At 32.9% G+C, this 26,131-nt stretch overlaps 3 protein-coding genes across 6 annotated transcripts in view; 2 read left to right on the forward strand and 1 right to left on the reverse strand.

Moving 5' to 3' along the window:
- LOC108766374 (guanine nucleotide exchange factor for Rab-3A) overlaps positions 1–11,447 on the forward strand; it is a 28,937-nt gene extending 17,490 nt beyond the window's left edge. The window contains exons 1-9 of one of the 2 annotated variants that reach the window (XM_018515634.1): positions 30–195; positions 7,045–7,416; positions 8,296–8,590; positions 8,760–9,008; positions 9,289–9,527; positions 9,880–10,263; positions 10,623–10,725; positions 10,817–10,883; positions 11,172–11,447. In XM_018515634.1, the coding sequence (XP_018371136.1) occupies positions 7,082–7,416; positions 8,296–8,590; positions 8,760–9,008; positions 9,289–9,527; positions 9,880–10,263; positions 10,623–10,725; positions 10,817–10,883; positions 11,172–11,251 (1,752 nt within the window). In that variant the 5' untranslated portion in view covers positions 30–195; positions 7,045–7,081 and the 3' untranslated portion in view covers positions 11,252–11,447. Of the gene's footprint in view, positions 1–29; positions 196–7,044; positions 7,417–8,295; positions 8,591–8,759; positions 9,009–9,288; positions 9,528–9,879; positions 10,264–10,622; positions 10,726–10,816; positions 10,884–11,171 lie in introns of those variants that run through there. The other variant, XM_018515635.1, reaches the window with a different exon arrangement.
- A 1,727-nt stretch (positions 11,448–13,174) lies between these two features.
- On the reverse strand, positions 13,175–16,487 carry LOC108766268 (methyl farnesoate epoxidase). 2 transcript variants are annotated; one of them, XM_018515450.1, is made up of 8 exons: positions 16,409–16,487; positions 15,411–15,708; positions 14,947–15,135; positions 14,693–14,873; positions 14,474–14,591; positions 13,938–14,115; positions 13,574–13,833; positions 13,175–13,512 (listed from the first exon to the last, which is right to left on the reverse strand). In XM_018515450.1, exons 1-8 carry the CDS (start codon positions 16,485–16,487, stop codon positions 13,331–13,333), a joined length of 1,485 nt encoding a protein of 494 aa, XP_018370952.1. In that variant the 3' UTR covers positions 13,175–13,330. The 2 variants fall into 2 exon arrangements, with proteins under 2 accessions (XP_018370952.1, XP_018370951.1); XM_018515449.1 differs by having other exon boundaries at positions 13,938–14,118.
- Positions 16,488–19,443: 2,956 nt separating this feature from the next.
- LOC108766372 (uncharacterized) lies at positions 19,444–25,927 on the forward strand. Of its 2 annotated transcripts, none has more exons than XM_018515631.1 (5): positions 19,444–19,680; positions 19,759–19,865; positions 20,721–20,780; positions 22,023–22,222; positions 22,530–25,927. In XM_018515631.1, the coding sequence occupies exons 2-5, from the start codon at positions 19,824–19,826 to the stop codon at positions 25,840–25,842; spliced, it is 3,615 nt and encodes a 1,204-aa protein (XP_018371133.1). In that variant the 5' UTR covers positions 19,444–19,680; positions 19,759–19,823; the 3' UTR covers positions 25,843–25,927. The 2 variants fall into 2 exon arrangements, with proteins under 2 accessions (XP_018371133.1, XP_018371134.1); XM_018515632.1 differs by having other exon boundaries at positions 19,444–19,571.
- The last annotated feature ends 204 nt before the right edge of the window (positions 25,928–26,131 follow it).

Here is a 26,131-nt window from a genome sequence, read left to right on the forward strand (position 1 = left end):
GTATAGCAGGTTCAGTCCGTGCTGAACTACCGTGAAGTGCGGATTCAGTGACTCACGATTCTTACCAGTTCTGCCTTTGTCTATCGTTGACTTTGCAGTCGCGACATTGTAATCGATTGTTGTCCATATTTTATCACTCGAACTGTCGTGACGAATGTCGCCGATTTCGAAGCGTGCTGAGATTTCACCTGACAGGTAGGTCTCGCTGTCGGAAACTCGACTGTCACTTCGCCTCTCCTGTCACTCCTGGCAGCATTGACTTGACATTTCCGAGATTTCGCGTGCCTAACATTTCTCTCGCATTTTCTTTTTAGCGTAATCGCTCGGGGACGATTCTCATCTTGCACCTGTCGTATCTTTACAATACGAGTCTTGCCAATTCTAGTTTGCGTGATAAATGAAATTCGTGCGAGAGCGAGTACACTAGGATAGATCTCTTACTGAATTACGATTGTCTGACCTTTGCGTTGATCATGCGCCACAGACGCGTAAATTGGATTTGCAAAGTGTATTGAATACACATAGCACAGTGACGCATAAGTGAGAGCAATGATAACAAGTTTGATATTTAATCTATGTTATGTCGATTGTAATTTTATTTATTGTGATGAATGAAGGAAGAAATCTTGATGCACATATTTGTAGAGAGAGAGAGAGAGAGAGAGAGAGACAGTCATAATATTGCACGCCTATTTTCACTTAGTCACTCATAGTTTACGTCAAACGTCAATTCTAGCGAAACCCGACCTTCGCTCTCGATAGCAATTCGCTCCGAGACTGGCCGGGCGGTTTGATTGACGGAGCGTGTAGCACTTTCTCGGAATATTTTTTTCCATTTGTGTCGCCATAGATCGAAATTGCCGAGCGAATAAAATACGCAACGCAGCGTTCTCTTCTTGTCAGAAGATGATTTAGAGTATTTGGAAAGTATCTATTTCTCGAAAGGGAGAGAAAGAGGCAGTGAACGAGTCAGCACGACACATTTTTTAAATATACATAGAGCGCACTGGATATTTGCTGGATATTTTAATCGCTAGATTTACGTGATTTATTCATTTCCGTTTAACTGGTTCCTCTGCTTACACTTCATATATTTCATAATATATCTGTTCAGAATCGCATTGTGTTGAACAGGTGCTTTGTTATCAAATGGAAACCAGAGATTGGTCGCGCGATAACGCACTTCCGATTTATTATGTATAAACGTTTTGTATGTATAAACCTTGTAATCGTTGAATAACCGATTGCAGCGAATATCGTTGTTGCGGCGAGGTAAAATGTGAGCGTTCTACTGTAAATAATTGCTTGATCGGAGTATACGTTTGACAGGTACGGTACATGCTTTCGAATATATCGAATATATCGTATAAATTTTTATTCTGTCAGTTTAAAAAAGTAATTTCAATTATAAAAAATTAATAAATTTTTAATATAACGATTTTTTATTGTTTTTTTTTGTTTTATTATTGTTTTATATAAATTAAATTAAATTGGATTTAACTTAATGTAATTATAGAAAATCGAATCTGGTATACGATATGTAAAATGAAGAGAATATTTAAAATGAATATTAAAAATTTTTTTAAACCGAGTGATATTTTTCTTACCGCCTTTATAACTTTAGTGGTATATAGTTTCAATTTGTAAAAAGTTTAATTATCATATATCATAAATTCAATTAGTTCGTTTGATAAGAACTAGTGCATTCGCAAATTTACATCTCCACAATATTACGATCTTCGCTATATTTTGCAGATTCTATGGACATCGTTAATGTTGCTTTAATAGTGGGTGCGTTGTATCTCGCGACGTACGTCAGAAATAACCTCCACATTTTTTTTTATTCCCATTTTCTCATAATTCTCCTGTTATAGTTACGTACTGTTATTGTTAGCCGTATCATCGTTGTCTCTATATTAGATATTTACCTTTCATAATTCTCTGTCTTTTATTCTATCTTTGACAATCTCTTTCTTAAAGGTCAAATCTTAGAAAAGCAAGATTTTTCTATGTTAATACGAAGCCCTTCCTTTTCTTTAGTTGTTATTTCTCTCACGAATTTTATCAGAAATATGTGCAGTAAATAATGCAATATATATTTTTTTGTATTTATATTTTAAATTTTACGCGTATGTATATATTCTTTTATCTTGTATACACTTTATATTGTGTAATATTTATGATAGAATAAATTTTTATTTTATTTTATAATGCCACAGACACACCTGGAAAACCAGGAAAAGTCAGAAAAATTGAAATTGATCATGGAAAACCGGGAAAAGTCAAGGGAAAGTATAAAAAAAACTGGAATTTTGAACTTTGCTCACAATTCTCTTAAGCTACTCCTATTCCAAATAATTTTTATAAATTTTTTTAAATATTATATTTGACGTTTATAGCCAAATATGTTCAAAACTTGTGCACTTTAAACGATTTTTCAAAAATAATTAAAATTTATATTTTATTCAGTAATTTTATTTGATTACCTGTTTTCGCCATAACTGCATTCTTTTTTCCAATGCTAATTTTTTGTTGGCTTGAATTTGCCCCCAAAATTTTATTATGCTACTATAAGCTTCTTTTGCGTTTTTAATAATATATAAGCTAGTTTTCTTACAATCCTTGATTCTAAATGTTAAAATTTTTTACATATTTTATATTGGTCATGGAAATTTTTCATTTTTATCTATAGAAAACCTGGAAAAGTTAAGAAATTTTAAAATTAATTTTCTGTGGCAATCCTGTAGATATTTGTATCACTAAAGACCTAAAAATTGTATGCGTACTATTATTCCCGTTATCTTTGTTGCTTTCGTTAAATTATGCATTATTGTTTTCGCAAGCGTAGCTCACCTCGGAGGTATGAATATCGTATGAATTACTTGGTGAAAACTATATATGTTAGTCAACCACATAGGTAGAGTGCGAGATGAAACACTGGATTAACCCGCGTCATTGTCTCTATCATTCACGAAGCGATGTGTCAATTTTACAATAGGAAGCTACACAATGGTTCTATATTGTAGCTTCCGTCCCGCGACAGTCTATGATTCAGAATAAAGGAGATGCACGCAGCGCTGTGTGCACGCGTGAAAGTGCATTTGCCAGCTGTGACGTACAAAAAAAAACAAAATAATAGCAATGTGCGGTATGCCGTAAATGCTGCATGAATTGTGCAGATCGGTCTGGAATACCATACGTTATCGACAAAGAAAGGTGTAGTAGCTATACTCCGCGTACTGAAGGTTACATATACATCAGCGCGGAGAATACATGTCTCTCGCAATCAATGTATGATAATTATTTAGTACAAAAGAAGACGTACGGCGAGATTAAAATGCACCTGTCCGAGCTGTCAAATCGTGCAACGAAGTGTGAAACGACACGCTTCGATTTTGCCTCTAAATCTTTTTGCGCTTTTGCACGCGCTTCACAACAACCTTGATGACGTTATATTATATCAGAGAGTGTCATCACAAAAGCAAAATGTGTTACGTTCAGCGAGTTTCTATGCATTTTTTACGAAGAAATTTTTATTATCTTTTTCTCTCATGAATAACAAATTTAATTAGATTAGAATCATTAAAATAACATCTTGTGCTAAATTTCACAAACTTGTTAAATATGTTTACATTTTTATATTACACTTATTATATTACAATAGTAGATGAGTAAAAAGGGTAACAAATGATAATTAGATAAATTGCAAATTCGTACTGTGAATTCCTTAATAGACTACTTAACTGCAGGCGTGTCTATACTGAGCGGGAAATTAAATTACGCCCCTCTTACATGCATCTAGGTCATACGAATTGAGGTCTATTCGTTATAATTCTCAAGGCAGAAGTATCTTTATAGTATTACCATTATACTCAAAACCTTGGTCCATTAATTGAACTTGCACGATTAATTATCTAGCTGCCAACTTTTCGGGTTATTGCTATTTGTTTTGTATTTTATTATGTTGTAGAATTGAATCTACAATATCGCTGTACCTTGTTTTTACATGCATGCTATGTATGTAAATCACAGTGTGGTGGTCTGATTAGTTTCAATAAAGAATTATAACTTATTCATGTAAAACTTATACTATTTTCTTTTCTAATTTTGTTGCTCTTATAGAGAGAAAATAAGAGCAACGTTTATTCAACGAATAGCATCTATCTTATGAATAAAATATTACTTGTTGATGAGAAGAACAGATAGAAGTCTCAATTTATTCACGCTATTAGAAATCAGATGAGAACAGACTGCGTCATAATGAGAATCTCGATTTAATTGACATTTGGTTGATATCGACGCGAAGTTTATTCGAGATTTCTGACTCGCTATTTCGGATCTCACTTCGATGATTCGAATATCAGTTCAATTTAAAAAATTAAAAATCCCAAGAGAATTTTATAAGTAAGAAAGGATTTCAAATTGTCGCGAATCTTATTGCGAGTAGAAATCTGAATTCAGCGAAGTAACATCGAAGTTCCAATTCCCGCTTAGTGCTCTCACAGTGCCGTTTTTGAAAAAAAAAACATCTTTCAAAAGTACCGCTGATTTGATATCGAAATAGGTCTTGCTCCATATTTGGCAGAATGAAAACGTGGTAGACACAATCCTATTCCCTCGCTGTCGTCTGTTAGGATAGATACGCTGTTCATAGAGCGTATCTGCGACTGGTACGCGATTGCACGCGGCTTACACACGTGCGAACGGTAGACGCGTACGCACCCACACCATCGAGATGCTGTCAATTCAAAAACCGCGTGTATGTTACGTTAACTGGTACACGCAAGCCGTGAGAGAGAGCGCAAGGCCAGGACTTGTATACCCAGTATTTCGTGCCAGGAACTCGCAGGAAACGTGATGTTTCCTCTCTAAATGTTAATCGCCCCCTCATCCAATCCCCTTCATGTTGACCGATAATTAACTACGAGATTACCGGCCTTCGTTAACGCGAAATAATACAAATCAAATACCCTTTTGTGTTCTCGTTTCTCGATTATTAAATTATAAATATAAATACACATTGTCGATCTGCATTTTCTTTATACTTTTGCAATTTCCGTTAATTCATACAATATGTATAGAAATTAAGATTTTGACAAAATTAAGTTATTAAAAGCAGAACGTAGGTTATATATTTATATTTGAATATCAAATAATATGTATTGCTTTTTCAATTCTAAAAATGTCAAACGACTTAAATCTTCTCTCAGTTAAAAATAAAAAAGTATGTCTCTGATTTGTGGTTATCTGTGACCTGCGATGAAAGAGGGAAAGAGAGAGAGAGAGAGAGAAAGAGAAGCGTAGCGTGTCTGCATGTGCCCGGCTGTACCACTCGCCGCCTTCTCGCGCGATCACGATTTAACCGTGACGCAATCCCCGCGCGTCCCTTATATAGCCCCCAAGGAAATCATCTTGGTGGATCCCGCAGTATCGCCTATTACATTGTTAACGGCCTGCCTCGCGAGAGTACAGAGGAATAATCTTCGAATATCGAACGAGTCATTAGCGTCGTCCCGTGACTCTGATCGCAGAAATTATGATCCGTCTATCAGCACCTATCACGATGATCGCGTCAGAAAATGCAGAATCAAGTGAGGTATATTGAATAATTTTTCAAAATTCCAAACTCCGCGGAATTAATAGAGTTCCAGCATCGATAGAAGCAATTGGATGAGAGTACGTAAGTGGAATTGTGTTTTTCCACGTACTTTACACGCCAATTAGCGCTATTCCGCGGAATTAAGCCGGAAGTTTACTCATATTCTGTAAATTACCAGGAGAAAAATACGGTTATACCTTTTAAAACTGAATGTATTAATAACAATCAGTTTTTAAATTAGTATTGTATTTATCGGAGATTTTAAATATAAAATTAATACTTGCGTTTAATTAACACGAATTTATTATCTGGTTTTTTTACTGTCTTTTGAGATATGTTGTATTAACGATCTGCAAAAGGAATAGAAATTCGTCAAGTTACTAATTATTTTTTATTTTTAGAAGGGTGTATAAATGGATATATGTGTATTTCCTATTTAAGTATCACGTGCACGATGTGGAAGGATGACGTAAGGATATGCGTGCCGCACGATAGCGCACATTCGTTCCTTTTCATTATTTCAAATTGTATTGTAACTGCAAGCATTGGAGTGGTTAGAAGGTATTAGAATAGTTAAACGAAACAGTGTCAGAAGAGATAAATCTAAAAATAGGATTCTACACTAGTCTCGTGTCCAAATGCGCAATGTTCCATATTTATTTTACTCGATTTAATAGATATATAATTGAAGCAATTAACAATACCGCAATCTTGATTAAAGAGCAGATACTAAATTCAGCTTAATCAATTAAATTTTCGTACGTAAGTATATTTACGACGATTACGTAAATGACCTTAGAGAACAAATAGACTTATTTGACGTGGTTGGAGTGTTAAATGAGCTTAAATTTCCTGAGGCATGTTTACACAATAACCAGAGAAATATGCGTACAATACGCATGTCCATGTTGATGCCCAGATACAAGGAATGCTTTGAATTCGCGAGTTATTTATAAAACAAATATTTTTTTGTACAGTTTCTGTGCACGAAGAAAATTTCCATTAGTTTTCATCAAATACCAATATCGTATAATTGTGCGATATTCGTACAATTAATCATATCCCGTTAAAAATAAAATTGAATGAATTTCACTTTATGAATATAACAAATTATAAGAATAAATTGTAATAAATTAAGTAAGAATATAATTAATTACTCAAAGTATTATTTATATATTTAACTCTTGAAATATAAAATGTAAGCTTATTAATTATTAATTTAAACAATTATTTTTTATAATTGATTGTCTTAATTTTATTAATTTTTTAACAAATTACAAAATCGATTATATACTGTTTAAGATTGATTTGTGATATTAATATTCGTAGACTTTTATTGGAGCGTTTCTGAAATATAAAAGATAGAGCATCCTCGATGGTGAAACAAAAGGAAAGAAAATTTTTACATATCACTTTTGAGATAACCGAGGTATCAAATGTTGTAGTAAGCTTGAAGACTACATCCGGTCACAGTGAGGCGTCATGAAGGAAGTTCAGGAGCAGCAACAGCCTGAGTCAATGGAATCCAACGAGTCGGTTTCCGGCTCGAATGAATACGCCTATCGACCGCTCACGACGAAGCACAGAAGGGCTGGGAGTACCGGAACAACCGGCGACGAGGAATACACCACGGACGAGGATGAGCTTTATACAGACGAAACTGATTGTGCTACGTTGCATCCACCTCATCCTATTCTTAAATCAGACCTCGCGAGGGCAGCTACGGATCTTTTCGGATATGCTACAAAGCGCGAGGATGAGGACGAAGAGCCCACTAGTCTATTCGACGAAGATGACAACAAGTTCCTAGACGATAGGTGCGTTTAACCATTGATTGTTCAATTTTTCTATAAAAATCGTTCTCTTACAAAGTATAAAGGATGCTTAATTAATTTTTTTTGGAGATACATTCATAAAATTTGTTTTTAATTTAAGAGATTTACTCTGCAAAAATTTTCTGCTTTAAAATTAAAAAGATTTTGTTACAATGTTCAATAATTAATTGTCCCAACTTACAATTGGTTTAGTTTTCTTTTTTCGTTCTTTTATCGAATGTGCACTATCAGTAATGGTTTTGCTGTAATTGCGAAATTCCAGGAAATGGAAGTAACTCGTTACTTGTAATGAAGTTACCAAATTACTTTTTGATAACTTTATTGGTAACTGCGTTACTTTTTTTCTTTGGTAACTGTAACAGTAACAAAGTTACATTTTTTTGGTACCGGTAACGAATTTTACAATTACTTTTATCGTTACTTTACACATAATTGGACACGATACGATTGGACACAGGCCATTCATAGCGCTTGAGACTAGAAAGTCCCTAGGCTCGTCCACTGTTGTCGTCGATTTTAAAAAAGTAATAGAAAAGTTACTTTCTTAAGTAACGGTAACTGTTATAAGTTACTTTTAAAAATCGGTAACTGATAGCGCTAACTTGTTACTTTTTCTTCTCGGTAACGAGTAACTGTAACTTGTTACTTTAAGTAACTGTAAAAATTACTTTTAAAAAGTAACTTTTTATTTCCTGCAAAATTTCTCTTCTTCTCTGCACCAAAACTGCACGAATATTATGTTCAAGATACTCGATCGATATTCGAAGTTGCTGTATAGCATTAATTATGTTATTATTATGTTGTATGTATTTGTATACTATTGATGATTATATTGATTATAAAGATATTTGCATATTTTAGTTCCAACTCAACCAAAACCACTCCACTATTCACGTACAACGAAAAACTACAAGGTGTCCTGTCGCGACATCGAAATCCATTGGAAGAGAAAGCGCCCGTAAAGCCCTGCGAAAAGCTAAAATCTCACGAACTGGAAATCTCGGAATCTGAAGCTCAACGTACGAAACCTTTGGATTTTCTATTGAACAAAACTGAATCCGTGGGAAAAACTAGCGATGAGACACCCAATACGGATTTGAAAAAGGACAATTCCATCGAATCATCCAAGAGACTTTGTCTTCCTAAAGATACGCTGGTAATTCCAATGTTTATCTTATCAGATTTTAATTTTAATATCTCATTTTATATAGAAATAGGAAATTAAAATAAGGGAATAAAAATAACTATGAATATATATTATATATATATTAAGAAATATATTTTCACGAATATTTACGTAATGTTTGTGAAAATTATTATTCCAGCCTGAAGAATTACCGAAGCAAGAGTTACTGTGTGTTCCTAAAAAGATCAACGGCCCGCCATCGCCTACCACTCTGCAATGGGGAAGAGCAGTGGCCGAAGTAAAGGAGCACGCCGTAGCGAAACTGCAAGAGGAACTTAAGAGAGCTCATGAAGAATTGAAATTGAAGGATGAGGAAGTGGCTAGACTTTCTCGGATCAGACAGGATGTAGAAGCCGAGCTCGAAGAACTCACTGCCAGTCTCTTTCAAGTTAGTCATATATTACAAAAGTAAAGAAATTAAATAAAAAAAAACAAGATACAACACTAAAATGTAAAAAACGAAATTATAATTAAACAAAATTAAAGTTGTCTATAATATGTGGAATGTTGGAAGTTGTTTTCAAAGATTTAACAGAAACGAAAAACGTAATTATACTCGATATTTCGGGTTTAAATTAATACGTTTAATGATTCTTTACAAAATGATATTAGATGATTTTATTAAGAAATTAAATTTCGTTAAATTTATTTACAAAATGTATGTTCAGGAGGCACATAACATGGTTCGAGAAGCAAATGTACGTCAGGCGACGGCGGAGCGTCTTCTGGAAGAGAGCCGCATGAAATCAGAAGTTCTCGCAGCTGAAGTAGCGGCTTTGAAAACTTTGGTACTCACGTCTACACCGTCACGGCCCAATCCTCATCTGCATCCTCAAATCGACACAAAAGCACGCATTAGCAATGGGGAAGAGAACCAACAAGGGCTCTTTATGAAGAAACACCGGAGGTAATAGACAATTTTCTTTTAAATTTATAATTTTTCAAAACTGCTAGGTACCTTGAATATGAAAATGAGAAATTCAAGCGTACTTTATAATATTTATAATTTTATGCATTTCTATGTCGCTTGTCGGTAATTTCAAAAATATATTTTTACGCGTTATGATTGACATATTAGACAGAATTGTAATTCACAATGTATTTTAAAATTGATTTTAAAATTAAAATTAAAATATGGTTTAAAATGCGAATAAAATAAATAATTATTTAAAAAGATATAAAAAGTTATTGCATTTATTTTTGCAAGTTAAAGTTAGAAATACATTTAAAATTAATTTACACACAATTCTGCTGCACAGGTCGCCGTCGCACTTTAATTTAAAATATGGTCGAGAGAATTCGCCCCCTGATTCGCCTGTAAAAGAACAAAGGCCGCCTTTACCGACTGACAAAGAGGTTCTCGAGAGGGATTGGAAACGTGATCGTGAGAAGGAGAAGGAAAGGGAATGCAAAGATTTTGGTCTGGAAGTCGATCCGAGGGTGCATACAGAATTTCTTAGGTGGAAAGCAAACCCTTGCGTCGATAAGAGCGATCCCTTTGTTGCGAGGGTATTCAAGGAGGATATTGATCTTTGCTTGGATTTTCCGAATAAAGAATTGAGAGCCAAGGTTAGGCAAGCCGTTCTGGATGGCATCATATTTATCGAGGCCGTCAGCGACAAAACGAAACTCACTTTTCCCAAGTACGTTCCTTAACTTCTCACTATCTTAAAACACTCTATGTCTTCATATTACAAAAGAAAAAGATTATGAGATTTCATGTGCCATTTAGAGGATAATTAAATAGTAGGTACATTTCATTATTACATTGTAATATATTCGTAATCTTTTTGATGCGTTAATATATTGTTGTACTATTCTTAGATCTTCGCAATTCTACGTTTCTGTAACGTATCTACAGTAACAATACATTGTAATTTGTAAAATTGCAAAGTTGCAACAATAGCTGGAAAATTATATATTATTATTTATTATACTATTATTTAAGATGTTTCTTTAAAAAAATTCTGTATATGAAACAGTGATAATATTTCGATTACAGGAAATGTGCGCTATTAGAAGCACCACGGCAATGTCACTATCGCATGCGACTTGGTGATCAAGAAAATCAGTGGCAATGTATTTCGCAGATTTGCCGCAATCGAGTAAGTTCTACATATATAACTATTATTTAAATTCACTTTAAAATTACTTTTAAAAGTTATTTTTGTAAGAAATTATGTGTTTTTTTTGTAGATTATAGCAGTGTGTGACTTTCTTAATTATTTGAGATACATCGAGCGTGGTCTCGTTAAGAGCTCAGGTATGTCTTTCAAGTTTGAGTGAATGTCTTAAGCATAATAATAAAGATAAATCTTATTAAAGCACATAACAAATTGTATGTTTAATAATTTATTAGAAAATTTTATACATTTTTAAAATATATTGTTTATATTTATCATGCACTCTTTGTAGGAGTTATAGACTTTCGGATAAATATGACTTGTCGTGTACATAATTATTGAGTTAAATATTGGAAATGATAAAAAAATATTAAGAATTAAAGCTAATTTTTACTTTTCTGCTAATAATGGAATTTTTTAATCTGCAGTCCATGACGTTTATTGGGAGATCACGCGGCTAAGAAAGGAAATGGTTTTCGCACGGTTGGGTCTGGCATTGTCGTCTTGAGGTTCGCGTAGGCGGGATGTCATCTAGTCTCGAATCAATTCGAGTCAAGAATTTATTGCTTGGAAATAGAAACAGTCTGTGAACTGTGCAGAATAATTTAGTGATGCTCTCGTCGAATATCGGCCTTTTGTGCAGCGAAAGGGAGAGTGCAATGTTGCAATACACACACACATACACACACACACACACACACACACACACAACGTTTAAAAAAAGGTTTAATTTAATAATGGACGTTCCATTTTTGGTTATAAAGATTTGATATCGTGATTAATATAATTCTCTAGTAGTACAATTTATTGACACAATATTGGTTTAATGCTCCAACATCTAATCAATACATTGATAATAAATTGCTACTGGGATTAATTTATATACATCAATTTAATTTTGCTTCATAAAAATTAAACTACTGAAAAATTAAATTTTATATTAATTTTGCAATTAAAAAATATTAACTTTTCTGCACGTAAATTTTTTTTGAAACATTGCCGAGATAGTGCCGCCTATGGCAGGTTTTAGATTTAAATTATTTGTGAACAAATTGTAAGACGACAATGAAGCTGATTACAAGGCTGTGAATGATCTTGACATGCGGATCGGACATTGTCGATGGCTTTCCTAAACGAGGAATGTAAATAATAGGACAAATTTTTGAGATATTGTGTCATGTTTTTGAAGTTTAACTGGACATCCTCGAATTTATTGTTAGATTCATATGAATTATGATGGTTCTAGAACCGTTGATTCTATGAGATATGTAGTTGATGGTTAACAATCTATATATATATATGAGATTACTCGCGTCGTGGTTTGGTATTAACACCGAAAAAAAAAAATTATATTTAGATAATTATTTATATTTGTTCTTGTTACAGATCAATTTTTTTTATATTTGCCGTCGTAGTTGTCAAGTCGTAGTGATTTTGTTATTTCGTTGTGTTAATTATCACTATTATATATGTGTTAATTGTTAATCTGACTAATGGCTTCCTTTAAATATATCAGCCAGCGATAGTATAAATTTATTAAAATTTTGAAGTGTTTGTACCATACCACCGAGAATGTTGTCATCTAAAGTTCCGATTGATCATTGTTGGATCATGATAATTATGTATACTTTTGACATTATCATAAAAAAAAGTTGCATCTTTGTGGACCATACGAATCTCCAAATTCTTAGTGTAAATAGAACTTCTTGGAATTTCTCTCTCTCATGACATATAACGATTTCTCTCTATACATCTATACTATATCATACGTCCGATTATACGGAATTATATTTCTATTCTATAATTATTGACGTCTGCGTATTGCAAGTGTACATTTTTTTATAGAAATTACATTAATCAGAACTGACATTTGTGTCAGTCATGTATCTTCTGATTGTATATACAAATATATATTTTGTTTACTGCGAAAAACTATTCTCAACTTTAAATTTCGCATTATGATATATATATTAATTAATTTTTTTGAAATGAATAATCTTTGCGATAATTTTCTGGTTAATTCGCTTCATGACTCGAAGCATCGAAACTGAAAAATATTATATGTAGTTATTTTATGAAGGTTTGGTAAGACTTTTATTTGGATTCTGTTGTCTTCCATCATTCATATCATTCGATATGAAGCGAAAGAAAACGATTATGTGATTGGTTCGACATTTCGAATTATGCCAAATGTACAATAGGTGGCCAACGATGAAAACGAATAACGTTCCTTCGAATATTATGGAACGTAGTAAAAAGACTTCTTGTAAGCATTTCTCTTGTGAATAGAAAAACATGTTACTTGTATATTAATTGTAAATAGAATCTTCTAACATTACTTGAGATAGAAACTTGTATTTAAAAATAAAATAAAGATAATCGCTATTGTAAAAAAGAATGATAATTATAATCATTGCAATCCTTCTGAAAATTAGCATGACATTATTTTTATTATTTCGTGCTTTTATGAACTGTTATAAAATGATGTAAATTACAATTATTTCTTTGCTATATAAAATATCATCATATTGTATAGATTTTATCGCGATCATACATTGCATACGCGCGCATTATTATAATTAAGTAGTTATTTTCTTTTTACAGCAATAACACTTAGGTGAGGTGGTGCGATTGTGAAACCATCGACGCCTTCTAAAATAGGATCGGGATGTTCTGAAGGTAACACGAACTGAAATTTCTGTAATAGGCACGCAGTAAACAGGAATATGTTGTTTTTCGCCAAAATCTCGCCCAAGCATTTTCTATGACCTGTCAAATCGTTAATGTTACAATTTTCAGTATTGTTATAAAGTATTGTATTTTTCTTTACCTAAGCCGAAAGGTATTAACCAGGGATCCTCGACATATTCTCCTTTGTCATTAATAAATCTTTCAGGCCGAAACTCCTTTGGATCGCCCCAATGCTGCTCGTCCATATGTACGCTTCGCAGATTAGCCAGTAAAGTATAATTCTTTTTTATCTCGTAGCCTAGTAGAGTGGAGTTAGTCATAGCCCGATGAGGGATTGAAGTAGGACCGACGTTCGCCAGTCTCGTTACTTCTGCTATTGTTGCGTTCAAGTATGGCAATCTGAAAATTTTCAATAGTATATTTTACGCAACAGATTTTTCTGATGCGAATGAAATAATTTTGATATTAATATAATATGTTAAGCAATGTTTTATTCGTTGTACCGATTTTTGTATACTATGCGAGGTAGAATTTCCGTTCCAAGCACTCTATCGATTTCTTCATGTACTTTTCTTTGTACATCTTGCTTCACCACAAGATACGTAATTATGAAGCCAATTGTGTTTTTGGTCGTTTCCACTCCAGCGGTAAAAAGATCTTTTACAACGCTAATTAATTGTTCTTCTGGAAACGACAATAATTTGTATTATCTATTATGCGTCAAAAATATTTATTTTGTGTAATTACTTTGTGCAATTATTTTTATCATGAGAAAAATACACAATCTAATATACGGATTTATTACAGTATTATTAAAATAAAATATTAAAAAATAATGTTTTGCTGTTTTTTTTTTTTCGTTTAATACTATTCTGTTTTTACAAATTATGATGTACGAAAATCTAATAATCTCTGTAATTTAAAAATCTTATAACGATTGGCAAAAAATGTAATGTATATTTAAAAAATATGCACTTTCCATTATACGTAAAAACATTTTTCATTTATATAATTATGTACATTATGACACATTGTGTACCATCAAAAGACGATATAGAAGAACTTGATTGCTTGGTGTCCATTTCCGCTAAATAAACATCGATAAAATCTCTGAACTCGCCATGTATTCTAGTTTGTTTGTGCTTCGTTATTTCGATCTGAAAGACGATATTTTATTCTATTTATAAATATATCTTATATTTATATCTAGAAATATATAGAAATTATATCGCTAACGGAGGAATAGGTATTGCATTACCGTAATAAATTGCCACATTCGTGTCAATCTTTGATTTAATGCGGTAAATCCGGTTAATCCTGGAGTAATATATCTTAAAAATGGTAAGTGAGTTAATATGCCGCCGGTGACATTAGTATTTCTTATAATCTCGTTTACCACTGATAAAATCTCTGTTAATTTCGGATTATCCAAGTCAAATCTACAACGATATGTCTTCATGTTATTTTTAATTACATGGTTTTAATATAATTTACAATAATTTTGCAGCATACTGTGTTCCAGCGACTAATGTCCATAAACTATTGAGAACAGCTATGGAGGTAATATTGTACAAGTTGGTAATGGGTCCCAATTTAGCTAGCGATTCTATCGTACTTGTTAAGGAAACCGCATCGTTTAATATTATGTCCTCCATCGTAACATTTCCGAATCCAAACTCTTTCAATGTTCTCAGAACAAATCTGAATAATTTGTAACAAGTTATAATTTGAAGAAAATAATATAACAATAATATTTTAAAGATTTAATCTCTTAAAAAATTTTGTTAAAAATTTGAAATTGTTAAACAAAGGTTATTGATACAATTCATACAGAAATGTAATATTTACTGAAAAAAATTATTTAATATAATATTTTCTCGTTAATTTTAAATATGTATTAAAGACAGATTGTGTGCATTAGATTAAATTACAAGATTTTTTAAAAGCTTTAAATATAATAATTGTATGCGAAATACCTTCTTTGATCTCGCCAAATATCGCCATCGGTAAATAATACACCTCTCCGTTCACCCCCCGTGCGAAGTTTATGTACAAATCCATTAGGTCTGCCGTCAAACTGAGGTCGACTCATCATTTCGATTACTGCATCCTTACCGGAAACAATGATCAGCGGTTCGGCTATGCCGAGTTTCAAACCGACGATAGGTCCGTAAATGTCGGCTAACCGACACCAGGCATGAGAATAAAACTTCGTCTCGTCGACCAGACGTTTTACGTCGAGTATATTTCCCACGATCGGCAGACCGCGGGGTCCTCGAATAGAATATCTTATATATTCATAAATTGCGAGACAATATAGAATATTGAAACATAAAGTGTACAAATAATTCTTTAACGCTCGTATAACTTTCAAACAAATTAATAAATAGTAACCTGGGTCAACAATTAAACGAGCTAGAATTAGATGTGAAAATGCAAAATTTATTATTTCACAATACAATTTTCCACCGATACGTTTCGATTATATTTAGTCCTCATCAATGATAGAAATATAATTACTCCATATAACAAAAATTAAATTAACATATTTAAAGGATCATCTCAACTTCGATTTTCAATAGTTAGTATAAACGCAACGATATTATATTTAGTCAATTTTTATAGAATATTGAATCATATCAAAGCAAATGTTCATAAAAAGTAGAAGCAAAAATGTCTGTTTGAAATAAAAGCATAAAATAAAAGTATTTTTTGAATTATATTTTTTTAAAAGATACATAAATAATACAAATAACATCATTAATTTATTAATTTTTATAAAAAAAGAAGATAAAACTTTGTTTAATTCATATGATTAATTATTATTTTTATAAAAGATGACGCATATGTAAAAAATTGTTAATAATTATAAACATAGCAATAAAAACTATGTAAAAATAACACAAATATTTTTATAACACTATATATAAATATAATTTTTAAATAAATCTAACTCTTTATTGAATATGATTACCTGGAGGAAATGTTGATGGGCGACGCCAGTCGTACAAAATTTTTATGAGTATCACCAAACAAACAATTATAAACCACATTATTTATTTGTTAATCTTAATGGTAATAGAAATATAGAAATAATGTAAAGATACGTAAGAAATTTACTTTATTATGGAATCCTTTTATAATTAAAAAAAATTTTTTATATCTTCTTGAAACAGATTGAAATTACCGTAAAATTAGTAAATCTTACATGTAATAAATGTAGTAATTAACTGTACGAGATTTTATTTTGAATTTTCTATGTATAAATTACTAATCCACCACATCTCTTATAAAATTGTCATTCGTAGTAAGCGATACTATTCGAAACTGCACTATTCCCGTGGAAATTATATTATATGAGAGAAATACTCCTTTCACTGGGATATTAGGCAAGAGAATTTTGGCTCAAGGTTCCAATTATGTACGAATATGTCTGTACTAGCTACTGTAGACATGCACGCAACAGTCTACCTCCTGTTATCTGGACCTTACATAAAGTTTCATTTTACTGCAAAATGCTTTGCGACAGCTATGATATAATACATTGAAACGTTTTCAATAGTACGTTGTATAACATCCTTAGAACGATTGCATCGATGTTTCATTAGCTAATGTCTTTATCCAGTTTCGACAAAATAGAAATAATTAGAATTTGTTATAAGGGATAAAAAATTTATATTATTGATTTGTGTTTATTATACATGTAATTCAAAGAGAGAGAGAGAGAGAGAGAGAGAGAGAGAGAGAGAGAGAAGAAGAAGAGAAGAGAAGAGAATATATTAATTTTTATGTGTTAATTCTTCCGCGGTGATAGGAAGGCGATAATAGATATGACCAAATGATTTAAGACGTTCTATAGAAACAGCTACAAAGAAGTTTCTTGGAGGGGAACAAGAATATAGCGAAGAACACTGCTGGGTCATTGCTAATATCGACGATTATAGCAGTGCGAGGTAATCACAGAAGTTATAAGCGGCAGATGTCAGAATCGTAAATTCGCAATTTCTAATCAATCTCGCGCACATCAAAGCACACGCTATCCCCGTTCTCCATTTCGGCATTTGTGATCCGGCTAACACCTTGTGCAATAGTTTTACGATTTCGCGCTTGCACGCAATCTTACACACCTTTTCCTTTTCTATTCCCCGGGCCCACGTTGATAACCGTCTTGCTCTGACCTTTTCCGCCTAGCATGCAACGTCAAATCAAAACGAAAACGATCGAACAGGGCGTTCGGCGAATAACGATCGCCGCAAACCACTTAAAATCATCGAGTTAATTTGATCGCGATTATTCGGTTAAATTATCGAGTCGTTCACGTTACGTAGGTTATTGACACTGTTATAACTATTGTTAATAAATTATATCTTTGTATATATCATCGTGACGTTGACTGGCATTTATAAAATGGAAATAATTAGATATAAAATACAAATGTAAGGATTTAAACAATGTTTTGATCATTTCTTTTATTCATCATTATCACAATAGGTTTAAAAACATTTTTCAACAATAATACAAATAAAGGAGATAAAAAAGATTTTAATCCACTTTACCTAGTTCTTCGTGAAGTATACTTGACTTGCTTTCCTCGCAGAAGAACTTCCGCTATAAAGTGAAATGACATTGTAAAGTCGGAAACGACTGCCATCAGCGATTCTGGAACTCATTGTCAGAGATCACAACATTCGCGAGTGATGGTCCGTAAATTATTGCATCTCGGCGTCAGTAGCAATAAAACGATCAGCGAGAGACAAAGGAACATATAAAGCGAGCCTTACTTCTCTCAGTGCACAATAGATGAAGCTGCGTAACATACAGGTAACGAGCGATCGCGTCGTCGCCAATTGATGATAGCAACATAAGGAGAGAAAAGAGTAGAAGGGAGAGAATAAACGTTAATTATTATTGCAAAAAGAGCAGTTTTATTAATTTTCCTATGTGTGCTTATTCGCCAAAAATATATTTCTATTATATTGGACGAGAGTTGCTAATCTACTCCTTATTAAAAATTTGAGAATGCTCTGTATAATCCTCTGAATAAAAAAGATATATAAACCTTTTTATCTGTCTAAATGAGATAGTCCATTATGCGATCATAAGAGATTCTGCAAATATTTCTGCTTTGACTGTAATTAAATTTTAAAACAATATGAGCATAAATGAACTTGACTAATTATTTATAAGAAGATTTTGGTATCTTTATCATAAAAGTAATACATATTTAAGTAAATTACCAAATGCAATTATGAGATACAATAAAACATGAGCCTTTTTTGAGCGAGCATCTACATTATCATAATTCAAGGACGTCACAACTGCAATTCATTAAACTTTTAAATGCGGCGAACGAATTGTTCTTCTTGACATAGAGAATAAAGGTGAACAAAGCGACAGAGCTTTATCGTGCATAACGAACGAAGACATTCAAATTAAATGTTTCACGATCAATTATCAATTGCCTATTAAATTGAAATGAATATAGATAAATGAAGAATCTCTTAATAAGTCTAAGGAAATCCATGCATTGGTCTTCCTAAACTTCAAAAAACTTTTAAATCCAAATTTTAATAATAATTGTATTTAAATATAAAGAACTTTACTATAAAAAATTCGGATATTTGCGTTTAAGGTACTATTGTGTAAGTAGTACGAGAATGACAAGCTTTATTTTATTGTCCTAATGTTAATGTTCGACAATTGTTAATAGATTGTACAAAGTGTTAGATTAATTCGAACATACGATCGTTGCTCAGTCAATGTAAGATTTTTCATGAGGTAATTATTTTGACGGTGGCAAACGATTTCGTTTGGGACGTGTGATATGTATTTAATCGATTGATCAATCCATTGGAATGATGTAGAAAATACCGACTAAGGAAATTAAGATGCGGAACAAGGAGACGAGTTGTCGCTGCTGCTGATAACAAGTCCGGAAAATCGAGATGCTGGATAGGGGGAGTTTAAAAAGGAGCGGGGTTGGAGGAATTTGATGGCAGGTGGGGGGCGGTGACTCGCATTTACCGAAGGTGCTAGATGTAGCTGAGTTGGCACTTGATAAGAACAGGCTTCAATTCAACATCAGACGGGTGCTACTGTCAGCGTGCCATCATCGGGACTTTCGATTACTCGTCGTGGTCAGTACCAATGACAAACAGCGGCTCCTTTTCGGGAAACATGATTTAATTGTTGAGTGATCGCTTAATTAGGAGTTAAATATTCAACTAGATTTGTTGACATTGTCAGGTAGATTAGCATACAAACAGTAAAAAATTAGGAATTTTGTTGATGAAACTAGGAGTTCTGACTTGGTGTTGAATTTAGGTCATATTTGCCGCGAAACAAAGAAGAAGATTTGAAAAGGACGAAGAAGTGACACTCTGGCGGCGATGTTGGTTCGCGCGCCTTACACTTTCCTTTTCATTCTTGCGGTAGGTTACTTTCTTGCGCTCTATTTATATATAATCGAATTATATATATTTAAAAGTAATGTAAATGCAAAATTTAATTTAGAGCAGAATATTGTTTTATAATAAATTATTTTTGTGAATGTACACTTCACAATAATAATTTATTTAAAAAAATTAGCAGACTAAACAAAAATTAATAAATTTAGCTCTATATTTAAAAAATTGCGTAGAATTCCTCTTATATATAAAAAGAAAAGGTGTTATTAAAGCAAAGAGAAAACAGAATATTATCAGAGCAAAAAGTAAAAGTATTTTCAATTAAGAATATTACATTTTATGTTTAACGGATCGTTCTATTTATTTTGTCGAATTAATTAATTGTATTATAGCTAATTATACTTCTCTCATTTTAACATTTTATATATATATATATATCTCAATGTTAGGACTAAATTCTTTGTTAGTTTCAGTGAAACATTGCCATTCTTCGTAACATATATTTTATTCCTTCAGTATTCTCACTTTCGTGCCGACGCACTGTGCAGTCATTTCACTGGTTAATCTCGCGTGCCGAGATATCGTCGAGCTCGCATGATTTGATCGAGGATCAATTGTGAAACCGACATTTTCTAAATTAAATTTGATACATGATTGCTGCCAGGCGATATCGAACGTCTTCATAAACTTTCCCGTATATCTCTGAAAAACTACTTATTGGCTTGTACAAATATGTACAAATGTTACTTTTAATTTCAATTTATTTGTTTATTATTTTTATTTATATTATTAATATTGAAAGATATTTACTTCAGTAATGTTAATGTGACAATATTTGTCGCATGTATAATATTGCAGATATTTATCTGATTAAAACAGGTTTGCTGTTGGTTTAGACATAATGCTGCGATTCCACTTGCTTCTTATTCATTAAATCAAGTATGTAAATATGCAATATTTATTTTTATGTTTATGTTAAATTTATAAGTTGTGTATATGAGTATTTTTATTTAGTATAAATTTAATATACAGTCCCGTAATTATTGACGAAGCGCTCTTGAGTAGAGCGGACTAAACTGAAAAGTCCTCTACCATTTTGTAATTTTCCTAATAATTAACAACGTATTAATTACTAAAAATCACCAATAATATGGTAGAATTTTCAATAATTTTTTATTCAAATACAATTTTACAGAAAAATAGCAAGTGACAAAAGTTGTTTATTTTTTTCTCAGAGTTCTGAGAGAGTTTTTTCAGAATATTTTAGTACCGCATTTTCTTATGTTGGTAAAAATAGTCGACAATAAGAAAATGCAGTACTAAAAAGTTAATAAAAAATTATGATAAAATCCTTAGAGCTCTATAAGAAGAAAATAAACAATTTTTGTCTCTTGCTATTTTTTTGTAAAGTTGATAGTACTTGAGCAAAAAATTATTGAAGACCAATATTCAGCGATTTTTGGTAATTAATATCTTGTTAATTATTGCGAAAATTGCAAAATAATAGAAGACTTTTCGACTTAGTTTAGTCCGCTCTATCAAGAGCACTTTTTCAATAATTGCGGAATACCCTGTATAATAAATCTGTTATGCTTATTTTATGGAAATGTTTTTTTTTAATTTGTCTGTATTGTTGTTATATTTTTGAAATTTTTTTGTACATAGTTTTTATACTTTTATATGTTTTTCAACCCTTACTGGATTGTTTGGAATATTTTATGCAATAAAACTTTTGCTAAACTTTTCTTTTCAGAGTAATTTTGAAGAATGTTTTCAAGAAGTATATCTTTATATTTTTATAATTTATTTATGCTTTCCCATTTTTTATAATTTTATAGATAAACGCAGCAGTTTTGACATATTGTATCGTTTATTACGTTTATCACATAATTACTACTGTCATAAAACGATGCTTCGGATATTTCTTCATCAATCACGTTTCATGCAATTGCATCGCTTTGATTCGGATTTATTGACTTTATTGTTAGCGTAAGTGGATTTTTTTAGATAAATTCTAATTATCTCTTATTCTGGGGTGTTGATACTAATAATTTTATGCGATAATAAAAATTTGTAATTCTAAGTATGAAAATTTGTACGTATTTTTTTATCTAAACTATTTTTTTCAAATCTTTTTAATCTTTTCATTAACTTTTCTTTGGCATCTGTTTAAATCTTCAGATGCAGGATGCATTCAAAGAGAAACAAATAGATTCTGAGAGTGATTCAGATGACTCTACCTTGGATTCTCGTTCCATAAGAGAGGCGGAAACATTGGATGTTAAATCTAACGAGGACAACGAAAATGATGATAATGATGAAAATGATGATAATGACGAAAATGATGATAATGACGCTATTCAAGATGACACCATTCAAAAGTAAAGTACAATCAATAAAATAAGTCTATGTAGGCTGCGTTCCATTTAATGCTTGTGGAATCATTTCATCCTTGTTGTTTAGGAAATGTTAAATAAGAATAAACGATGTTTGCGAGCGTTAAGTGGAACGCAGCCATAGTAAAGTATAAAATATGTTTAACTCGCAGTAATACTGAAAATAACAAAAAAGGAAGACAAGTTGAATTCGAAAGATTAATTAATTGACACAATTAATCTATTAATTTGAAATATATTGCAATCTTTGTATTATTATTAATTATTTGATCTTCTATTTTTTTCTGCACAGCAAGGTGAAAAATCAGAATGTAAATCAGAATATAAATCAGAATATGAATATGAATATCTTCAGTGGCGAAAATCGTCGTCGTGTTAAACACCATCGCCATAGGAAAACTACGACGGAAAATATTATGACAGCCACAGGACATTCGACATTAGAAGAAATAGCCACGGAAGAAGCATCAACGAATTGTGCGAGCGGTAAAAAGAAGAACCAGAGGTACTCAAGTAGCTTCTTCACGAATACAACAGGCCGTGCGCTAAACGTGGAAAAGGAGTTTAACGATGTAGTTGGCAACAATTCCAAGGTGAAAAAATCTAGCAGTGTTCACGAGGGCGAGGACATCACTCTGTGCTGGATCGAAACGACAACTATCAAGGAGGACAAGACTATTCGACCACCGAAGAGATTGGTTATTCGTGAATACACAATCTCTTTTGAGAACTCAGCAACCATACCGGAAAGATATCTCGAATGTAGAAGATTCGAGGGTGAATTGACGGCGGACGATCCCGACATTGGTAAGACGGCCTTATTCGAAATCATAGACGAAGACACGATGGTCAGCAGGATCGTTAATTTTACCTCGGTCAGTCATGCGGGTAATATTATTACTTGGGAACATAAAAAAGTGAAATGCGGAGTTGGTCCGGTAGTTAGTAAAAATATTGTAGAATTGAACGACGGCTCAAAGATTCCGAAGAAGAGAGTGGAGATCAAAGTTAGTCCCAAAATGCATCAACTGACGGCAACGACAACTGAAGAGGAGTGTACGGAAAGTAGTACACTCACCGAATCTATGACTGAATACACTACTGGATTACCCTGCGAAAATGGTGCTTGTGAAGCAACCATGATTTCCCCTAGCATTGTACCAAAAATCGATAAATTCACCACTGAAGAAATAGTCACCAAGTTGCAGAGCGAATCCGAAAGCGAGAGCGTCGAAGATCATTTATCTACAGCTACGAAATTATTACCTGATGAAATAGTATCTAGAAGAACAACGACATTTCCTAAAAAAATAACTACAATTCAGGAGAGGATAGACTGCGAAGAGAATCCATCAGATCCAGCGTGTTTAACGCAAAAATATGATACATCTTCGGAAGAATTAGTTATTGAAGTATTAACTACGACGGAAACAGCTGCGATAGTCGAAACATCATCGATTAGTGATGAAGAAATAACTTCGAAAGAGGAGATATTTCATCCTTCTATTGAGGAGAGATCAGAAGAGATCACGGAATCTTCACCTACATCAAAAGAAGAGGAAGAAATAATTTCTGAAGTAGTAACTGAAGAGTCAACTCCGTTTGCATTCGCGAAAGATATTCTCACAAAGTCTTCGGAAGCATATCCGCAATCTCAATCAACGGATCGAGCATCTGTTGATACTAGTTCATTGGAAACAAAGATTACTGAAAGTTCAAAAGGAATAGAAGAATACTCGAAGCCCGAAGAAGATAGAGGTAAAAGTTTTACTATACTGACAAGCGAAGAATTAGGAAAAGTTGACTATATTTCATCTTCAAGCGAGAGCATAGTGACTTCAAGTGAAGCTGATATTGAGCCAGGTGTTATAAGCGCGAAATCACCAGAATTGATCGAATTCACGAAAGAACCCACTAAACCTGATCGGATTTTCGATAAGTTATCTGATAAGCCAATTTCGACAAAAAGTGTAACAGGAACTGTAACTATCGAATCATCATCAATGTCCGAAGAAGTGACCTCTGAGGAAACCAAAGAAAAGGCTGTAATTGGAGAAACGACGATGGGTGGGCTAAAGAGTAGTGAGGAAAGAGAATTTATTACAATTACAACGACGTCGCCAACGAAAGTCAGATCAACGACTTTGTCGCCAGTGTCAAGCGGCGAGGTAAGTTATTCATGCGAGAACTCCGAGGATTGCGTCAGTTCGGAAGGCTGCGACGAGTTCGGAAATTGTGAGAAACTTCCACCAAAATTTGACACGATTCCCCCACCAAAACTGACAAAAGTTCCTCCATCCGAGGAATCAAAAATAATTGAGCACTCGACTGTCACAAATGTAGGAACGACCATGTTGATCCCTCAAGAAGGTGACAGCAAGTTGATGGCTAAACATATCACGGACACCCGACGAAGCACGACTACAAGTACGCCGCAACATAAGTTGTCATTGAAGGTCAAGATCCTCCTGGAGCACATTAATGAGAACAAGGAGAAACACAACTTGGTCGAGGTGGAGAAACATTTATCGCTGGACGAGAATCCAGAACATCATCTTAATCCTGATTTACTCGAGCAATTGAAATCCTTGAACGATTCCGTCAATATGGAGACCATAAGCGCATTGTTGAATTGTACTAGCTTGGGCAATTTGACAAAAGATTCAAATTTTGTCAGCAAAGAACTAGATAATGTTGACAGTGACAATGCAGAATTGGAATTTACAAATACTGATTTTGAGGATTTGAGCTCAGAACAGTTTACTTCAAGATCCGACGATGCTAAAATTGATTATTCTGAATATCAAGAACACGTAACATCTCGCAGACGAAGACGAAGAAGTCTTGATAATGAAATGGAAGGTCTAAATAAATTTGCTCGACAAAATCTTTATGATTCCACTGATTCTGCGGTTGATGCTTTCAATATTTCACAAACTCAATATACTGAGTTAACAAACGCAACTTACAATTTACAACTTTCCACAACGACAAATTATTCCGAAGAGGAAACAACTACTAACAATTATACAGAAAGTGAAAGAAACGTAACTAAAGAAGAAAATCAAAGTACAATGCCTTCGACAATAATAACCCTTAGCGATGTTGAGCTTTCAAACGCTTCGGAATCTCGTGATATTAATATGACAAAAGATGTACAGTTAAACACGACAACATATAAACCTGAAGAGGAAACAAATAACACTATGTATATAGAAACTAATACAACTAATGACACAAATATGACTAATGAAAGAAATGAAAGCACAGTGCCTTCGACAAGAAACAACATGAATAACGAAACAAAAATGGAAGTTGTGCGAAAGACATTACCAGGAATACAGGAAGATGTTGTGGTCGGGTTGCAGCATATGGTATCGCAATTAACGCAAAGTAATTTGACTTCAATCAATAATGTTAAAGAAGCCAAAACAAATTTGTTGGGTATTTTAGCGGACCCCAGTGATAGCAGGGTTCGATTGAGAAGAAAAAGAGCGGCCACGGAAGAAGTTGGACACTGGTCAAATGAAAGGATCAAGGAGGCGCCAATGGGTGGCAATCTTAGAAGTTTCACTGAATTCACACTGTATAAAATTCTATCTTGAGATGTACAAGATTAAGTTTTATTTTGCCATTTTGTAATGTCAAAAGATTTTAATGAAGCTGAAATGAGGAATTACGTTGTATGTATAAGCCTTACTGTACATTATAATTTAATCACATGTGTAAATGTATGATAAAAAAAAACTTTACAATATTAAATTGTCTTTTAAAATATGGCAGATGACAGATTATTAGTGCTTTTTATTCATATAAATGTATACAAATTTCCAGACAAATATAATACATTTAAAAAAGGAATAAAATTATAAAAGGGATATAATTATTTCGTGA

This window comes from Trachymyrmex cornetzi, unplaced genomic scaffold, assembly GCF_001594075.2.
Source record: "Trachymyrmex cornetzi isolate Tcor2-1 unplaced genomic scaffold, Tcor1.1 scaffold579, whole genome shotgun sequence".
In the NCBI taxonomy this organism is placed as follows: domain Eukaryota; kingdom Metazoa; phylum Arthropoda; class Insecta; order Hymenoptera; family Formicidae; genus Trachymyrmex; species Trachymyrmex cornetzi.